Raw genomic sequence first — 18,514 nt, forward strand, 5'->3', positions numbered from 1 at the left:
TGTAAATGTAGCAATACTCAAGTAAGTTTAAGTACCTCAAATTTATACTTAAGTACAGAACTTGAATATATTATTTTGTATTATAGAAAAATAAAATAAAGGTCTGTAACCCTCCTGCACTCACACATATTAGTTTTCCACTTCATACATAACTTTGTCTTAACGTAGTTGACTTTGACCTTTGTCCCATTCCACATGCATAAGATAACATCTTCTGTTACATACATCATAGGTTATTTATATTTGTCAGTGCATTAGATTTCATTTGTAGCGTGCACATGTAGTTAACAAGTTACATAGAGGTCCACTGAAACTAAACTTTCAAACTAAACTCATCAATATAACCGTTGACAGTTTTAGCTCACTCGTCACTGAGGTATTCATTCTGATCGTTCTTAAGCATTGTCTGTACTTGTCTGTCTCTTCAACTACAGAGGCTGTGTGAAATGACTGCTTATTTTGCTAGTGGGCGTTGCAGTAGTCTTTAGTGCCTATGGTGTGTCTAATCATGCCACCTGCTATTAACTAGTAATGTACTGCTTATGCAGCTGGCATTATCTTTTCCGTCACAATGTGTTTTTTGTTCTTGTTTATTTAATGTAAAAAAGTGATAGGTGACATTTTGCCAAATTTCTTTTTAAAAAGTATGTTACGTAAACGGCACAATATGAAGTTTCCAATTAATTTTACATTTTCAATAAATACGACAATTCAAAGTATCATTTAACCCTCTGAGACCCGCGTTTCCGACCGACTTTACTGTCTTTCAGAGGCTATAGCAGCTAAATAGCGCTCCAAAGTTGGGCTACATTTTGGCGAGGAGAAACTGGCATGGTCATTTTCAAAAGGGTCCCTTGACCTCTGACCTCAAGATATGTGAATGAAAATGGGTTCTATGGGTACCCACGAGTCTCCCCTTTACATACATGTCCACTTTATGATAATCACATGCAGTTTTTTGCATGCAGTATAATGTGTTATTTTAGCCTATTCTTAAATGGTGTATTTGAATTACATAAATTGGGTATATATTATATTATATTATAGATTATAACCAACTGTACAAATAAGCATAGAGTGTCTGGTATGCTCGTTACTGATATATCAGACCACTTTCTTACTGTTCCACCGAGATTAAACAAGCTGTTGCAAATGGACATGACACGAGTTGGAAATCACACTGACGGGGTTTTAAGATGAAATCAATATTTATTTTTGTAAACACATTAACAATGATGAGGATGCCTGAACTCACTTTTCACCTCTCCTCATACAGCAGCATTAAAGTCAAACATTCAAATGCTAACAACATATATTATTTCTGTCTTCATCCAGGTAACCAAAAGTTGACATATAAATGATTAAAATGAGTCCCACAAATAGTCCCCGATGTTTTTGTGCTGTAAGTAGTGCACACGTGTCAGTTACCATAAAAACTCATCATTACAACAATCTGCATGAACTGTAATAGCTTTTGATTTATCAAATCAAAAATAGTGATACTAACATGTTTCACACATTCTAACTCATGTTAGAACCTCCACAGAGACATTTGATTGTGAACATACGGTTTAAGAAGTACCATTTTGAATACAAAGAATAAAAACTGCATGAGAACTCATTAAATAGACAAAACACAGAACCAGAGCAGAGCTTCCTTTGTCCCGTGGTAGTGCAATCCTTGTACTGTTAAAGGAACAATAACATGTTCTATCTAGTAGATTTGATAGAAAAATACATGTTTCTATCAATATACAACGTTTGCATGTAGTTGGAGTTGAGTAAGAACAAAACGTGGTCCGCTGCTACTTCTTATTGAACTTGATTCCCGGAGTTTCTCTCCCACAGTAACAACAGCTGGCTGCCTGCTTCGGACTCCAACTCCTACATGAGACAAAAGAGAGAGAGACGGGGAAATGTTGAAAATGCAAAGGAAGTGCATCATCCACTGGCAAAAAGAGAACACTACCAACTTACGCTATTCTACTATTACTATTCTACGCCGTAGACATAACGTGATAATCAATTAATTGTTTAACCCTCTGAGACCAGCGGGATCACTGCATTTACTGTCTTTCACAGGCTCTAGCAGGTTCACTTTTAGGGCTAGAGTGAAGCTTCAGATATCATGTGGAACTAGAAAAACATGTCATACCTCCTTGTCAGGAAGGAGGCTAAATAACGCTCCAAAGTTGGGCTACACTTTAGAAAGAAAAAACTAGCATGGCCATTTTTAAAGGAGTCCCTTGACCTCTGACCTCAAGATATGTGGATGAAAATGGGTTCTATGGGTACCCACGAGTCTCCCCTTTACAGACATGCCCACTTTATGATAATCACATGCAGTTTTTTGAATACAGTATACAGTAAACAAGTTATTTTCTCCTATTCTAAAATGGTGTTTGAATATTTCTGCATACTGGGGTCCCTAAACAGTCTTGAATTACATAATTTGAATATCACTGTAAAGCTGAGACTCTTGTGGATCCAATGAAACCAACTATATTCATGTGTGATGATGTTAGTCCCCATAGTAGCCATTTCATTGCAGTGAGACCATTTTTTGAAACGTTGCCTCACTGTATACAATGACCTGTGGTCCGAGCAGCATGCAACAATGAGAAGTATTTGTGAAATAGATAATAAAGATGCAGGAATACATGGGAACGTCCTGTTACACCTTGCTTTCCTGTATTTCAGTTATGATTTTCTGTTTGTAATGATTTCAGTCATCGACTGTTGACTGTGTTATTCCCTGCTCTGCTGGGAGCAGGATGCCACAGGAAGGCTTCAAATGATTCATGTTGTCAGAGTGGAACCGTAACGAAACGGCCTCTATGAGATGAAGCCGACCCCTCACCTGGCCGTCCCTGCTGATCTGGACCTTCTTGTTGTCGTTCCACGGGTTGAGGATGTGTTGGGTGCACTGGAAGGGAAGACTCTTCTTGTGGATCCACTCAACGCTGAAAACCCCTCCTAGTCCCATGAAGCCCCAGTCCTGGCAGCTCTCCTGACTGATGATTGACGTCATGTGAGCGTAGCCCTGTGAAAATGACAAAATACATCACTTTTAAAGATCCTTATTTGCCAAGATTCTGGCACATGTGGTCGAAACTATGATAACAGAAACCACACTACATATTGTAGCATTGGTTTTCCTATCTGTCAGAGTGTTACCTGGAAGTGTCCAGAGCCCTGAACAGAGAAGATGAGGATGATGACGGTATTCTCCAGGAAGGCCTTGGTGAGTTTGGCCTCGTTGGTTGGTGTGGTGGACCAGATACCTTTCTGCTGAGAAATGTCGATGTTCCTGACATTGCTGCTCTTCATGATGAAGTACCGCACAGATGGCAACACCAGCTGAGGGGACAGTGGCTTAGAGGTCTGCTGGAGGAAAACAACAATTATTATTTGTTGATGAGATAGTAACTAGTAAAATGAAATATGTCTATCCTATCACTGAAGGCTCTCAGGGTGACATGCACCTCCTGTTCAACTCTGCAGAGGATTCACCACAGCATCATCACAAGCTCTCAGAGACATCCTCTGCTGATAAATTCCCACACGACCACAGTACAGCTGCCCACAAACAGCTGACAAAGTGGTAAATACAGGAATGTTCCATGATGATCCTCACTTTAAGGGGACAAACGCAGTAGAGTTGTTTACTACGCTGACAACGAGCTGCCTCATGTTTTCACTTTAAGAAGATAGTGGTTAAAATGTGGTCTGCAACAAAGAATGATTTGATTTTAGCCGAGCCGGTTGCCAAAAATGCCTTTTGCAACTGAAGCAGTTGTTGTTCACTTGCGGCCCCTACCGGCCGGATAAGAGGAACGAGGGCACCCGATTCGACTGTTATCAGGTCATTAAATAGGCGTTATCGGTCGCTATAAGCACCATAGATGTGGGTCAGTAGGGGCCTACTACACCTACTACGTTGTAAAAGTGAAAGTGAAACTTAAAAGCAACACATTCTAACATGTAAAACTGAATGAAACGTTACGTTTTGAACGTAAACAAAAAGGATTCTTTAGGTTTCGGCATCGAATCTACCACTTCTTTAGGTTTAGGCGAAAAAAAATACGATCACTAGATGTCGCTGTTGTGTTCTTTTATACCTTCTTTTGGTGATCTGCAATGTGAATAGATGATAAAACCTACTAGTGGGTGTAGTAGGCCCCTATTGACCCACATCTATGGGGCTTGAAGCGACTGATAACTCCTGTTTAATAGCCTGACAACAGTCAATGACAGTATAGCATACCTTTCCTGAGGAGGAAGGACAGGGGCTGTCAGACGGACTGTCCAAGGTCACAGAGCAGGAAGAACTAGTGGAGGAGTGAGGGTCATCAGAGAGCTGATTTATGGGCAGCGAGGCCTCGTCTCTGCTGTGGGCTTTCATCTGTGGCAGGCTTGAGGTTGCTGCCATCCTGCAGGACCTGAGGGGAACGTGATAAAACGGAGCAGTAGTGTGAGTATGAAGGGAAACATGAAAATAGAACATGACTGATTATCCTACATTCTCAAACACCAGCCTGGGCCTTCATTAACCACAACTGCAGAGAGAACCAGCATCCATATTGCTTCAATTGACTACATTTACCATCAACACTGATTGAACATCCACATTAAAAGGTGGCCAATTTTCCCTTTAAGAAAGTAACAGTATAACCAGAAGCTAAATGAGGAAAATGGAGATGATTCTTTGCCAGGCAGGACAATCAAAATGTTAATATCTTAAAGAACCACAATACATTACACTGCAATAGAAATGTTGTTGAGACTACTTGTCATTGGTGGTGTTGGTGGGTAGTCGGAGGCCGTTCTTGGAGTTCTTCCCTGAAGCCTGGGGCCCGTCCTCTGATGACATGGGCCGGGGCCGCTGGCCGATCCCCGTGGGCTGCTGCAGGCCTACTTCCTGCTCCTCTGCTGCGAGCACCTGAAGGACATCAGTTTGAGCTCCAGTCATTTACTTAACAGCAAACAGCACCCAAACTACCTCAAGAATGAAGTGTACACATTAAATGTTAAAGTTAAGCACATGGATGAAACAAGGCAGGGAACGCAAACCACAGCCGTGAAGGACTTCTCAACTCAAACATACATTCCCAGCCATAATACTCTAAAAAGAAGAGGAGGAGGAGGAGGACAACTTGTCTGAGGCTGCTCATCAGATATTTGAGACCTACATACACTGGCGTTGCTCTGTGTCGTTGTTACTTCCTGTGAAACCAGTGAAAGTTCGAGGAAGAAAAGAGAATAGGACATACAGAAACCAGGGTCCGGATGATGGCCTCGTCTTGTTGAGACCAGGGCTTCGAAGGACAACGGGTCCTCTTGATGAACAGATTTTGCCACTTCTGCCTCAGTTCAAACACCAGTCCTGCAGCCTGAAATCATGACACACAACATGAGATAAAACGGCATGGATATGCGTATACTTAACCTGATATAGATATTTTTAGGTGTCTAAAATCCGTTTTGTTGCTGCCCCCCCCGTCCACAGCAGTACATTGCTTTGCTCCAAACTCCATCTACTATGGAGAAGGACCTCGTACAACCACGCTGACAAACTCCTAACTATCCCTTTAAAATTCATAAATTAAGATTCAAAAGGTTGGAAGGTCGACAGCGATGTTCCCTCACCTCTCTGTCCAATTGGAAGACGAGCCAGTCATCAATCCTCAGCTCAGATAGGTCCTCTGTCTCACTATCACTGCCGTCCTGCGGACCGTCTGAAGGAAACAACATGGAGACAAAGACTGAATCTACACAGACGGGCTTCTAAATCAACTTCTGTCATAAAACACTCAAAAATGCACAGTGCCCAGCAGTGTTTTAGACTAAAGGCGTAAAGGTCAAGGGGTCAGTATTATCAGGGACCATGAGAAATTCACGGCAGTCTGGCCAATAGTCTAAATGTCTTGCCATACTTAAATAAATGCCTGAGATTTGAATAGTTTACCAGAAGCCTTCTGTACAGCAGGTTCCTGCAGGGCAGAGCTGGGTAGTTTGGCACACCCTCCAAATATGGCCACAACGATGGGAGTCGTCATGGAGCAACAGCGGACGCTGGCCATCCGGTGGCCTCGGCTCATCTCGTCGTAGATCAACCACTCTGTGGGAAGGGGCGGGGCCGATTTGGGTGGGCCGTTCTAAACAACAGCAAACACACACAGACAGAGGTGAGTTAAGCTTATACCCATGGGTTAGAAGAACACCGTTTATATTTATGCAATTACATCTGTATCATACTCCAACTGACCCTCGTCTAAGCCCCGCCCCCCGCTGATACTCCATCAATAGAAGGTGAGTTAAGATCCCTTTAGTGATAAGACCACAATGTACAGACTGAATTACATATTAAATGAAATGATTTGTTTTCCTACCTCCTTGAACTGGGACTGGCTCAGGATGGATGTGGGATGAAAGTGGACCTTCTTCTCTCTGTTACTAGACAGCAAGGAGGTCTCCGGGTTGATGTGGACCAGGTTTGGGTACATGCCAGCCACCAGGGCTGCCTTCACCACGGCCCAGTTCTCAGAGTTCAGATTCACGTCTCGGATGTCGCTGCCCCCACGGGCTCGCACGAAACCTGGGTAACAAAGAGGCCGTGTTAAATTCTAATCTCCATTAATGTGATAACGACACCGAGAAAACCAAAAGGCCAATAATAGATAACAGGCAGTAACACATGTTGAGTGTAGAATATAAAGGAAATGAAAGTGGAACTGACCGATGGCACGGAGCTGTCCCAGCAGCTGCGTCCTCATGCCAAGTATCATGTCCATGGTGGCCTGGGACAGAAAGTTCTTCTCACAGAAGGATCTCTCCCAGCCTTCGCTGCGGGCCTTCTGCCATGCCTGACACCACACAGGACAAAAAGGATGCTTGTTTCAACTATGGAATATGACTTCATAATAAGGCTGCTCTATTTATTAATTTATTGTGATCACTAAGGGGGTTGTAATACCCACGTTGAGAGCATTCTCCCCTCAAATGACCCAAAACACACATCTTATATAGACCCCCACACCTACCTGGAAGGCTCTCAGCAGGGCCATGTGGTCGCTGAAGGTGCTGCAAGTGAAACGTTTGCGGTAGTGTAGAGCAGCTCTTTTCTGAGCTCCCTGGGCGGGAAGGACGAAGGGGTCACGGTAGGCCAGCGTACAGGCAATGGTTAGAATGGGGTCCAGACACTTGAGCACCACAGCGCACAGCACCATCTTGCCCAGGTGGGGCTCCACAGGTAGATCAGCCAGGTGGTAGCCCAGATCAGTCAGGTCTTCATACTGGTCCATAGCATCTATTGTCTGAAGAGAAAGGTGGTGGGAATCAGTATTAACTCAATGACTTTTGAGTTGCTGGAATACTGCATGTGGATGTGTCGGCGTGCATGTGGAGGCTTGTCTGTGTGTCAGAGATCAGAATTAATTGAGGTATATAGTAATATTTGTGTTAGTATTTGTTACCTTTAGCATCTGCACAGCGTTCCTGATGGCATGTGGAGCAGGAGGCTGTGGAGCTCGGGACAAGAACTCAGCTACCTTACAGGAGGACGGGACCAGCAGTTTGGTCTGCAGACACAGTTCCTGACACACACACACAACATGACATATTATTAATTATCATTATTAAGTCTACTGCATTCTTTAAGTAACACTGTGTTGGTGCTCATCAAGATTTACTTAAAGGTGCTATATGATATCCAGAGCATTAATATAGCAGTAAACAACTATTGTCTATGTAAAGATATAGAGGAGTGTGTGTGTGTGTGTGTGTGTGTGTGTGTGTGTGTGTGTGTTGCTACCTGCAGTGGCATCCGGAGCAGCTGTGGAACCTGGAACTCCAGCATGTTTTTGAACCTGAGTCGACTGAAGAGGTGGAAGCAAATCCCTGGTCTGCAGCGGCCGGCTCTGTGGACAGGTCACACATTCAGTAGATTCTTTAGATGATTCAAACTTAGTTCCATCATCCATTATCTTTAATTGCTTATCCTATTCAGGGTCGCGGGGGGGGAGCTGGAGCCAATTGCTTCTTTTGGGCTTGTTTCTATTAGACCTGGTTGCTTATTTCTCTTGCAAGATCTGGCAACACTGGCTGACACACTTAACCCCAACCTTCATGCGCACAGAAGGCCCTCTTGCTGCGAGGCGACAGTGCTAACCACTGCACCACCGTGCAGCCAGTATCAGGGCTTAAAAACTGATATTAACAGCCGAGGCTTTTACATTTAGTCACAAGCATAAAATATCAGGTGAGATGTAAGATTTAACATCTTATGAAGTCATTCAAAATTCAGAATATGGACATTGTTGATGTTACCTTCCCTTCCTTTGCAGAGCGCTGGCTTTCGAGATCCAAACCGTCTTTAACATGGATACATGACTGACGGTATCAAAGGACTTCTACAACAGGAAAAAAACATTCGAGAGTTAATTACTAACTGGACTTCTATCTATTGTTAGACTTCATGTTACTCTTGTGTTGTAAATCCAACAACTCTTCAGCAGTAACCGTACCTCTTTGACCTTTCCCGAATCGATGACAAAGATCACATCGTTGATGGTGATGCTCGTCTCAGCAATGTTAGTTGAAAGAATCTGAAAGGAAAAAAATGGCCAGTTGTTATCCAACTTGATAGAGGGTGAATTCCCTTCATATTTCCTTTACTAGTCATCAGTCAGCAGCTACTTGTCATAGTCAATAGACAGAATGCGTCATACAGACGGAAGAAGAAGAAGGGTGGGGTAACAGGAATGTGCTGCTCGGTGTTGATGTTGGGGAATAGTGTGCGTGTCTTGAGTGACATCAGAGACTCACTATCTTCCTGATACCAGGTGGAGAGGTCTTCATGGCTCTCTTCTGATCCAGAGTCTGCATGTCTGAATGTAGAGTGAACACCTGGTACCTGAGAGACAACACAACTCTGTCAGAGACACACAACATAATAATAATAATAAGGCCCATGTTTAAGGCAAGGACCGAGTCTACACCCATTTTAAGAATGCTGTATTTATCATAAGTTAAAATACCATCAAGAAACATCTCTAACTTATCATGACTTTAAATTAACATAACTAAAAACATACAGTACTATAGGTATTGCATTTTCCATTCGTCTTATGTACAGCATGTGTTTCACCTGTCAGGGTGGGTGGAGAACCTCTTATCGTCATACAGGATGCGGTCCCTTAGTGTCACTATCTCATCGTATCCAGGAAGGAAAATCAGGACAGCACCTGAAGACCAACAGATAAAAGCTCACATTCTCATAATCCTGAAATATCATCCGTGTTCCCTGAAATCTGACTGGGATTAATAGACATGTTCACCAGGCAACGGGGTCAATAACGCTGCTCAATAAGCAGCTGTGTTGTTAAAAAATCCAGTGCGAAGGCTCACCGTCGCCGGTGGTGGAGCAGATGTTGTGCAGCAGATCCATGATGAGGTCCAGGTCCACCCGCTCATCGTCAAAGCTGTGGTGGTACAGTTTGAGCAGCTCCTGCTCTTCAGTGCTCATCTCTGTGCTGCCACACTGCACCAGAGTGGACTCATCCGGGCAGCCCTCCTCTCCCAAAGGACTGCACAGTAACAGGAGTGTAGGTGTAAGCAGACGGGAGCCCGATAAGTTTATAAACCTTCTCAAACAGTATGACGAGCCTTCATTCACAGTCAACATTACACTCACATGGAAGATTTGAGTAGATCCATAGCGTCTGTCTGCTGGAAGTGTTTGGCAAAGTCTAAGGCTGACCTGAAATGAGATACAAACACTGTCGCTCAATACATTCACATGTACCAAACAGCTTGAAGGAATATGAAAACAAAACAACATTGTAGGTACATATACAGATTTAGAAGTGATAAATGTAAAGTTTGCAGTTCGTACAGCTACATTATTGGTTATATCGTGAAGACTCCCTCCATTTCTAAGGACAATGAAAGGAAAACTAAAAACAAAAATGGTCGTGAAACCCAATAAATTTAGATTTGGACTTCATTTAGCATAACATCAGCTGGGTAACAGAACATGGTGGGTGTCCTACCACCCGTTGGATGCCTTCATGTTGATGTCTGCCCCCATGTTGAGCAGCTGCTCCATCTGCGTGAGGAACCCTCGACCTGCTGCCACCATCAGAGGCGTGGCCCCGGTGTCACTGTGCCTGTAGTCCACTGGGTAGAGAATACAAGTATTGAGCCTCAGCCTTCATAACTTTAATACATCCATTAATTTTTCTACACCCACAATGTATGTTCAGGACAGCACACTCAAATGTTAATTACCAAGGAAACAGTTCAACATTTTGGGAAATGCGCTTTTTTGCAGAGTTTTTTGCTGAGAGTTAGAGGAGAAGATCGATACCACGCTCTAAATACACATACTAATGCGCCATCAGCATCATCTCGAACAAGCCTATTTTCAAAGTTGCACAATGAATGAATGATTGCAGAAAGGAGGAAGTAAAAGCCCCGTGAGTCCTTACCGTTCACACTTTCATAGAGGATGAGGTTGAAGAGCTGAATGAAAGCATCCTGGTCTTCACCGAGGAAAATGTTGGAGATGCACGAGTCCATCTCCTTCAGCAGCCACGGCTCCAGCTGCTCCGTGTCATTCTCAGTCTGTGAATCATCAACATCAACACACCCATACTCAACACAACTTGTCTGGATGAAACCATTACCAAATAGAGACATGTATTAGCCGTGTGTTTACTACATGTTTATTGCATATAGAGCAGGGAAGTGAGATCGGATCACAAGTGGCCACTCAAGACGCATGTGGAGACGCATTCCAATGCCAGGTATGAATAGACGTACTTGCTGTGCACTTGTGTTCGGATCACTCAGGATGCATGTTAATACCAGGTCTGAACAGGGCCTATGTGTGTATGTGTGTGTATGTGTGTGTGTGTGTGTGTGTGTGTGTGTGTGTGTGTGTGTGTGTGTGTGTGTGTGTGTGTGTGTGTGTGTGTGTGTGTGTGTGTGTTGGTTTACCGGCTTGTTGAAGGTGCTGTCCTCTCTGTCCGGGGAGCTGCTGTCCTGGAGGAAGCCGGGGACGGACACAGGGCTCCTCTGTCTCTCCTCCTCTACTGCCTTACACCACTCCGTCAAACATTTCTGCTTCTTCTCCTCTGAGAACCAGAGCAAGTGATATTACACAGAGGAGGATTAAGACAGGTGGAAGGCTGTGATGCATAGTTTTTAAATTTAGACTGACTCCGTTGGACTAATTAATAAAAAGCTTCATACTTTTCTGTGTCTCTTCCTTGTATTTCCTCATGTCCTTATTGTTAAAGCCCGTCATCCTCAGGATGTCCTCCAGAAAGAGTTCCTTCACTTCAAACATTCTTCCTGTGACTGAACATACAAAACAAAAACTCTGACTCAAACATGCAAACTGCACTAATTTAGAAGCAAACCTCTAAAGCAGTTAACACCTTCTATGAGCATTCATTTAATGAACACAGAGTTAGTTAGCAGGACGTACGGTGGATGACAGGGCAGGAGCCAAAGTACTTAAGGAACAGGTCTACATCCAGAGCTGCACTGGACAGGATCAGTTTCAGCGTGGGGATCTTCTGGAGAACATCCCGCATCTTAGTGAGCAGGAAGTCGGTCAAACCATCACGCTCGTGCACCTCGTCCTGTTAAAACACAGCACAGTCACTTTAACACGGTGAGTTTTATCAGAGAGGTCAAAATAAAAGTCAAACTGGGAGCTGAAACACCTTTAGAGAGGAAACTTGAGGAACTTAACACCCCCTGAACATCTTGTTTTGCTGACTTCCAGTGGTTAAACAGCTTCTAGCAGTGATGTACTGGTGGACCCGGTGACATCACTGCTGGGTGTGGTTACTCACATTACAACCAGGGAGGGCAGCAAAACACTGCTTTTCAGTTATGTTACTCCTCAAAGAACAATCCCAACTCCATAAAGCAGGATTACAGAGTTAAGCATCTTTATGATGAGACTTTATGTCCTGTTTATTTGTAGTTTGTTTGATGCTCACCACAATGGCGTGTGTGACAGTCGTCAGGCTGGCGTCTCCTGCCATCAATGTCCTGAGGAACACTCCACTGGTGCAAAAGGTCAGCAGTGTCTTGGGCGAGACCCTGAGGTTTCAAAGTCAACAGTTATTTTCATATTAAGCAATAGAATAGAAGTGTTCCACAAGCTTGCAAATGTATATATCTGTGATCTACGGTATATCTGATTGAACTGGATTCTAACTCAAGTTGTATTGATTTGCTGATTGGCAGCTACTGTAGCTCGTCCTTGAATGTAACTAGCTGCTCTACTGTGAGTGTATATTATTAACATATGAAGTGTTGGTGTCTTTCTACCAAAGATAAATGTCTGTGACGTGATGTACCTGCTCTCTAGTCTGATGTGATAACCGATGGTCTGGCCCACGCTCTCTCCTCTCTCGGCAGCCACTCTCTCAGCCACAGCGATGGCAGCCAGGCGTCGAGGCTGAGTGCAGAAGATCCTGCAGGGCTCTCCCTTCCTGCTGCAGTCATCCAGCAGGAACTGTGGGATCTGGACAATGCACAGTGACACTGGATTACCTTTTACACCACAGATACTACATAATAATTATCCAATATCAGCGGATTTAGTGCCTCCAAAAATGTGAAAGTTTGTCAGACAAACCCACCTGTGTAGTTTTTCCAGAGCCGGTCTCTCCCACCACCAACACCACCCGGTTCTCTCTGACGAGCTGGACGATCTCGTCCTGGCGTTCATGCACGGGTAGGGAGCGTCGAAAACTGTCCAGGTCTGATGGACTCCTCCTCCGAGGCACCATGGGTATGCCGTTGTTTAAGCGCCCGCTTGCCCGGTTCCTCTCACAACTGACGTCTAAAGGAAGAGCTGAAGAATTATTTTGTGACACTATACAACACACCTGTTGACTTGTTTTTTCCATCTTGAAATAATTAGTCATGTTTGCATAGTATGAGGAGTTAGATTGGTTGGATATGTACATTTTATTACTACTCAACAATACAGAGTGAGCAGTGAGGTTGATTTTGTTTCAACATCCATGTGTGTGTGAGAGAGAGTGTATGTTTTCCCTCTAAGTTACAGTGACACTGGAGACAGACTATCAGTAGTGGTATTATTATTTGGGTGACTTGGGTCCCTGGCAACATTACATCAGTTTTTCCATTTTTGCATCAGTGTAACTCACTACACAGTTCTAGTTTAAAGGCAGATACTGACTCTCACCGGGTTCTGCAGCCACAGACATGCCTCCTTTGTTGTTGGGCTGCATGTCGATGCGTTCCTTATTGCTGATGGGAAACCTCTGAAGTAGGCTGCGGATGAAATATAAGGAATTGTGGGAGACTGTGAGGGGCATGGTAGGTCGAGGTTTGTCTGCACCGCCCTTCTTCCTGATGGTTAGGAAGCGATTCGGTCCTTTCCTGAGAGAGAGAGAGAGAGAGAGAGAGAGAGAGAGAGAGAGAGAAATTTCTGTCATTAACATGTTTTTAAAAACTGATTCAAGCTGCTGCTGTAAATGGTTCCATCAGAAGTCAATCGCTGTCTGACCTCACCCCTTTCGATTTGAGCAAATGTTTTCCTACATGTTAACCTATATGAGTGTTAGAAAGTGGTTTGATTAACCGGAATGATCAACCATTCAGTAGACAGGGGCCCTCAAAGTTGACTACAATATAGCAAACAGCAAGTAGGAATGTTTCCGGTGATCTCCCTCCAGCCAGCTGCCTCTTATTTAGGTTTTTGTTGTGAAATGAGGAAGTATCTATAGATAACTCCTCATTTCAACTTCACAAATCAGCCGTTCCTTCTCCGTTGTTGCGCATTCAACATGAGCGACAGGAAAAAATAGAAACAGCGTCTGACAAATGTTCAGCTCCGGTGACAAAAAGCTTGTTGGGATTTATTTATATCTGTTTATAAATAAATGTTGAAATGTGTGTGTGTCTGACATCTGATTCTATCCTTTATTATTTTTATGTCCGCCTTGTAAAGCACTTTGTAATGAGCACTCGTTATGATAAGTGCTATATAAATAAATAACCTTCATTATTATAATTATTATTATTATCAGCAACTACACAAGATATGTTTGCACACGTGTGCACAACGTCAGAGCAAGTCGGACACAAATCTAAAACGGCATGCATTGCTTGCCGATTGCCGGTGATTGATTCTGCGCAGGCCTGGCTCATCTCGAACGAGCATATTCTTAGTGATGCATGATGTACACAGGTCCTGGTGGAGGAACTTACCCTTTGCTCTTAGAAATGTAACCCAGGGACTGTGCCATTCGATGAATGAAAGCCCTCTCAGTGTTGGACAGGGAGGAGGGAAATTCCATCTCTGCTCAGACAGGGAGAGGAAAGAGTAAATATTAGGACACCCTACAAGACTCAACTATCACACGTTCCTGCTCACACTGGGATGAGTAGTGACAGTGGTGTACCTCTGTCATATGATATAACTGACTATTATTGACCAAACAGAAGTGTTCTGCTTTTACTTTCTGATATAAAACCATAAAAACAGTCGATACCTTTCTCGTCACCGTAGTGAAACCTCTCCAGAGAGAGGTTCACCGCTATCTTGACTTCTTCATCGATGTGAATTTCTTTGAGGCCTTTGGAGCCACCACGTTGCTGGCTCCTGGCTGGTCTCTGTGCTGCTGTACCAGCATTCGACATGATGCACTGCAACACAACAACAGTGGATCTCAGCACAGGGACAGCAGGATATTTTGTGTTCAAGTTTCAAAATGTTATACTATTTAATTACAAATTCCTGTATGGCTACTTGTGTTAAGACAAAATTAGTGCTTCTGTATTTGAGAGGTTGGAGTGGTGATATTGATATGTACCATGCAGTACATTTTCTAGAAAATAAAGAAACTGTTTTACACATGAGTACTACTCAGCCTGTTAGCTTCAGTGCTGCTTGCACTTTGGCACCACAGACCGTCTCTGTCTCAACTCAATAGATGTGGATCATGTGATAGGACTCTTGTTGGCTCCCACCTGAAGGCATTCTGCTTTCCTCTGCTCTTTCTTCCAACCAAATTATTTCAGTGACTATGTGGCTAAAAGGCTACATGATAATGTTGGTGAAACTTGACCTTTGCAGAGTGGGTGATAATTAGCCATGTGAAAATTGTTTCATAATAACATTTGGGCTTTCCATGCTCAATAGTGAGAGGGGGATAGTTTAGATCAGTGGCGGCTGGTGACTATTATTTTACACTAGTTGGCTACTTATATATCTACTTACCTTCTTTATTAAACAAAAGAACATAATTCACATTCAGTTATAACAATAACAAAAGAGCCAGGGGTATATCACGCTAAACAAAAATATTAAAACCTGCATTTATTGAGTGTCTTATTAGCCTTTTTCATACTTTATTTTTTTTTTTCGAGGTTGTTTTCATATATGCAATTTACAGTTCGTAATTACAATAGTTTATAAACCAATTGTATAAGTAGTTGAGCTTAAAGACGAACACAATAAGTACACTAGGGAAAACAACTTCAGCATTCAAACTTGAAATAAAATTAAGGAAAGAGAAAAATAATAATAATAATAATAATAATAATAATAATAATAATAATAATAATAATAAAAATAATAGAAAAAATAATAAATAATAGTAAAAAAAATAATAACTTTTTTCTTAGTGAAAATTAGATAATAGTTTCACATATTGCTCAACATCCTTCAAGAAAACAACAAAATAAGATCATTTATTGCATACAGAAAGTCGCGGAAGGTCTCATTTTGTTTAGCTTAGGTTACAACCTGTTCCCTCATTTTTACAATAAAAAAATTATTCATATGTGTAAAAAGTTACATACAGTCCCTTTAAGAATTAGAAGTTCATTGCTCTTTGAAAGGGCATTATTGAGCTAATATTTTATCATTATATCAATGGCATAAAATGGTCTTAAAATAATGACAATAATATTTATTATCGCAATTATTTCTGGGACAATATATAGTCCAACAAAAGTAGTTATCGTGACAGGCCTAACATTACTAATTAACTAACTAACATTTCTGCTGAAGATATATAATCAAGTACCTGTATCTGTAAACATTCTCTCACGGGAGTTTAGTATGTGTTCAGATAGAGTGAAGATGTCTCTGTTCAGAGCATACTGTACACCACTGCATATACAGCCCATTTGTGGTCTTCAGGTTGCATATAATGATGCAATGAGAATATTATTAAAAAGACCAAGATGTTCCAGTGCAAGTGAGATGTTTGTGTCTGCAGGCATAAATACTTTTCAAACTGTATTAAGAAATCTCATGTACAAATTTATATGCCGGCTTAATCACTCTAAGAATGACATCATCTTGAGGTTGTCTAACATCAGATTTAGCACTACACGTACCAATCACAGCTGTGGAGGCACTGGTATAGTAAGGCACTGATGTATGTATGTATTTATATTAATATTAATATTTGTAGTATCTTTTAATCATGACTTTTTATAGTGCTTCCTGTATTGTAATGTATTATATGTATTGTATTGTTGTTGTTGTTGTTTTTTCTTATCTGGACCTTGAGTCTGCAATAAAGTTTGAATTGAATTGTATGTTGTGTCTCACCTGTATGGAGGATCAATACTGGCTGGACTCAAACTGAAAGAGGGTCAGAGGACAGCAAACACGGCTGCTGGAGTGAAAACACACAGAGGAAGAGAAGATTATGGATTTATAATGCTAACATTACATGTTTATTGTGGTTCTTCAGCTGCTGGCAGAGCTGTAGACTTAAGACAGGCAGTTAACCCATCCCAGTATAACAGCAGCAGTGGGCAGCTCCTACCTGTATACAGCACAAGGGAGCAGTTTTAGGGGGTAGATGCCTTGCTCAAGGGCACAAGGGCACCTGAGACTACAGGGCTAACTTGTACTATATACAATAAACTGTCAAGACTTAATTAACAACACTTATATCAGCGACTAGCGGACGTGTTGTTGTTGTGTTAGCTGAATGAGCCTCTTCTTGTGTGCGTCATTTTAACCGGTAAGGAGCGTTTTCAAAACACGGAACTAAAGTTCACGTTAGCCGAGTTTCCAGTTAGCTTAACGGCGGAGAGACACATCAAGATAACACGTTAGATAACTAACCTTGTTGTCATTAAACTAATGAATATGAATACTGTGATGTTACCTTGATTAGTGGAGAAGAGCTTCTAACATTAAAGCATCCAGTCAGGCTGGCGGGAGGTCAAAGGTTCCGCGTGTTTTGGCCGTTTGTTGGTGTCACGTTCTGTTTCTTCCTCCGTGCCGCCGGCAAATAGTGCCGCCAAACAACGAGAAGTGCATCCGGTCTGACTCCTTCAGAATAAAATGAGGCATTATCACAAACCTAACCTGAAAACATAATTTTTACTCTACAAAGTAATGCCGTATATTATCTGTAATATTTTATTTGAAATAATTGTTTAATAACAACTTGTTAAAAAAACATGAAATTCAGATGTGGTTCTGGATTAACGCAGTATATTCATGTTAAACAGGTAACATTAAAGGTCCCATGTCGTGCTCATTTTCAGGTTCATACTTGTATTTTGTGTTTCTACTAGAACATGTTTACATGCTGTAATGTTCAAAAAAACACTTTATTTTCCTCATACTGTCTGCCTGAATTTACCCTCTGTCTGAAACGCTCCGTTTTAATGCATTTCAACGGAATTGCAACGGAATTGCGTTGCTAGGAAACAGATTGGGTCCATGTTTACTTCCTGTCAGCTGATGTTATTTAAATCCACTGCAACAGGAAATAAACTGGGACACATTTAGAATGTTTATGTTTAAAACCGTGTAATAATCTATATATATTGTATATTTGTGACATCACAAATGGACAGAAATCCTGACGGCTTGTTACAAACGCACAATTTCTGAATATGGGCTGTGTGTATTAATCTGTGGATTGAGCGTTTTGATACTTTCACAGTATTTATATATCACTTAAACCTGCTTTATAATATAAAAGACATGAAAATCTCACTTCGTACAATATGGGACCTTTAAAGCTTAACTAATTTTTGGCATCATTGGGCAAAAAGTCCATAATAACCTTTAAGCATATTGTAATTCAAGTGATCTGAGAGATAACTAGACTTCTGCACCTCCTCATGGCTCTGTTTTCAGGCTTTAAAAAAATCTAGCTCGTGACGGGAGACTTTGACCAATCACAGGTCATTTCAGAGAGAGAGCGTTCCTATTGGCTGGGCTCCGGCTGGTGGGCGGTGCTTGGTATTTCCTCAACTTGATCTCAACATGGCTGCCAGGTCACAAACTTTGTCATTTTACAGCAAAACAGTACACTACAAGATGTTTCTGAAAACATTTGAGGCGAGAAATAAGCATTACAGTAACATAATATTGATTCATATTGATCAGCGCTGCCTAGTTTTACCGTTTGATCGGAGTTTGCGAGACGGAAAACACATTTACAAACCTACAAGACTAAGGATACAATCAATGTAC

At 42.0% G+C, this 18,514-nt stretch overlaps 1 protein-coding gene across 5 annotated transcripts; it reads right to left on the reverse strand.

Moving 5' to 3' along the window:
* Window positions 1–1,189: 1,189 nt before the first annotated feature.
* LOC119478502 (3'-5' RNA helicase YTHDC2) lies at window positions 1,190–17,344 on the reverse strand. 5 transcript variants are annotated; one of them, XM_037753304.1, is made up of 32 exons: window positions 17,190–17,344; window positions 16,622–16,688; window positions 14,550–14,703; window positions 14,266–14,356; window positions 13,238–13,434; window positions 12,666–12,868; window positions 12,381–12,547; window positions 12,018–12,120; window positions 11,495–11,651; window positions 11,257–11,364; window positions 11,002–11,138; window positions 10,491–10,626; window positions 10,053–10,179; window positions 9,695–9,760; window positions 9,409–9,587; window positions 9,149–9,245; window positions 8,827–8,914; window positions 8,526–8,606; window positions 8,329–8,411; window positions 7,814–7,919; window positions 7,476–7,595; window positions 7,044–7,316; window positions 6,740–6,866; window positions 6,393–6,598; window positions 5,969–6,158; window positions 5,650–5,738; window positions 5,274–5,393; window positions 4,791–4,942; window positions 4,268–4,442; window positions 3,178–3,387; window positions 2,861–3,043; window positions 1,190–1,884 (listed from the first exon to the last, which is right to left on the reverse strand). In XM_037753304.1, exons 3-32 carry the CDS (start codon window positions 14,695–14,697, stop codon window positions 1,813–1,815), a joined length of 4,191 nt encoding a protein of 1,396 aa, XP_037609232.1. In that variant the 5' UTR covers window positions 14,698–14,703; window positions 16,622–16,688; window positions 17,190–17,344; the 3' UTR covers window positions 1,190–1,812. The 5 variants fall into 5 exon arrangements, with proteins under 5 accessions (XP_037609232.1, XP_037609230.1, XP_037609227.1 ...); XM_037753302.1 differs by having other exon boundaries at window positions 3,178–3,384; window positions 13,232–13,434; XM_037753299.1 differs by having other exon boundaries at window positions 13,232–13,434.
* Window positions 17,345–18,514: the final 1,170 nt, after the last annotated feature.

This window comes from Sebastes umbrosus, chromosome 19 (assembly GCF_015220745.1).
Source record: "Sebastes umbrosus isolate fSebUmb1 chromosome 19, fSebUmb1.pri, whole genome shotgun sequence".
Lineage (NCBI taxonomy): Eukaryota > Metazoa > Chordata > Actinopteri > Perciformes > Sebastidae > Sebastes > Sebastes umbrosus.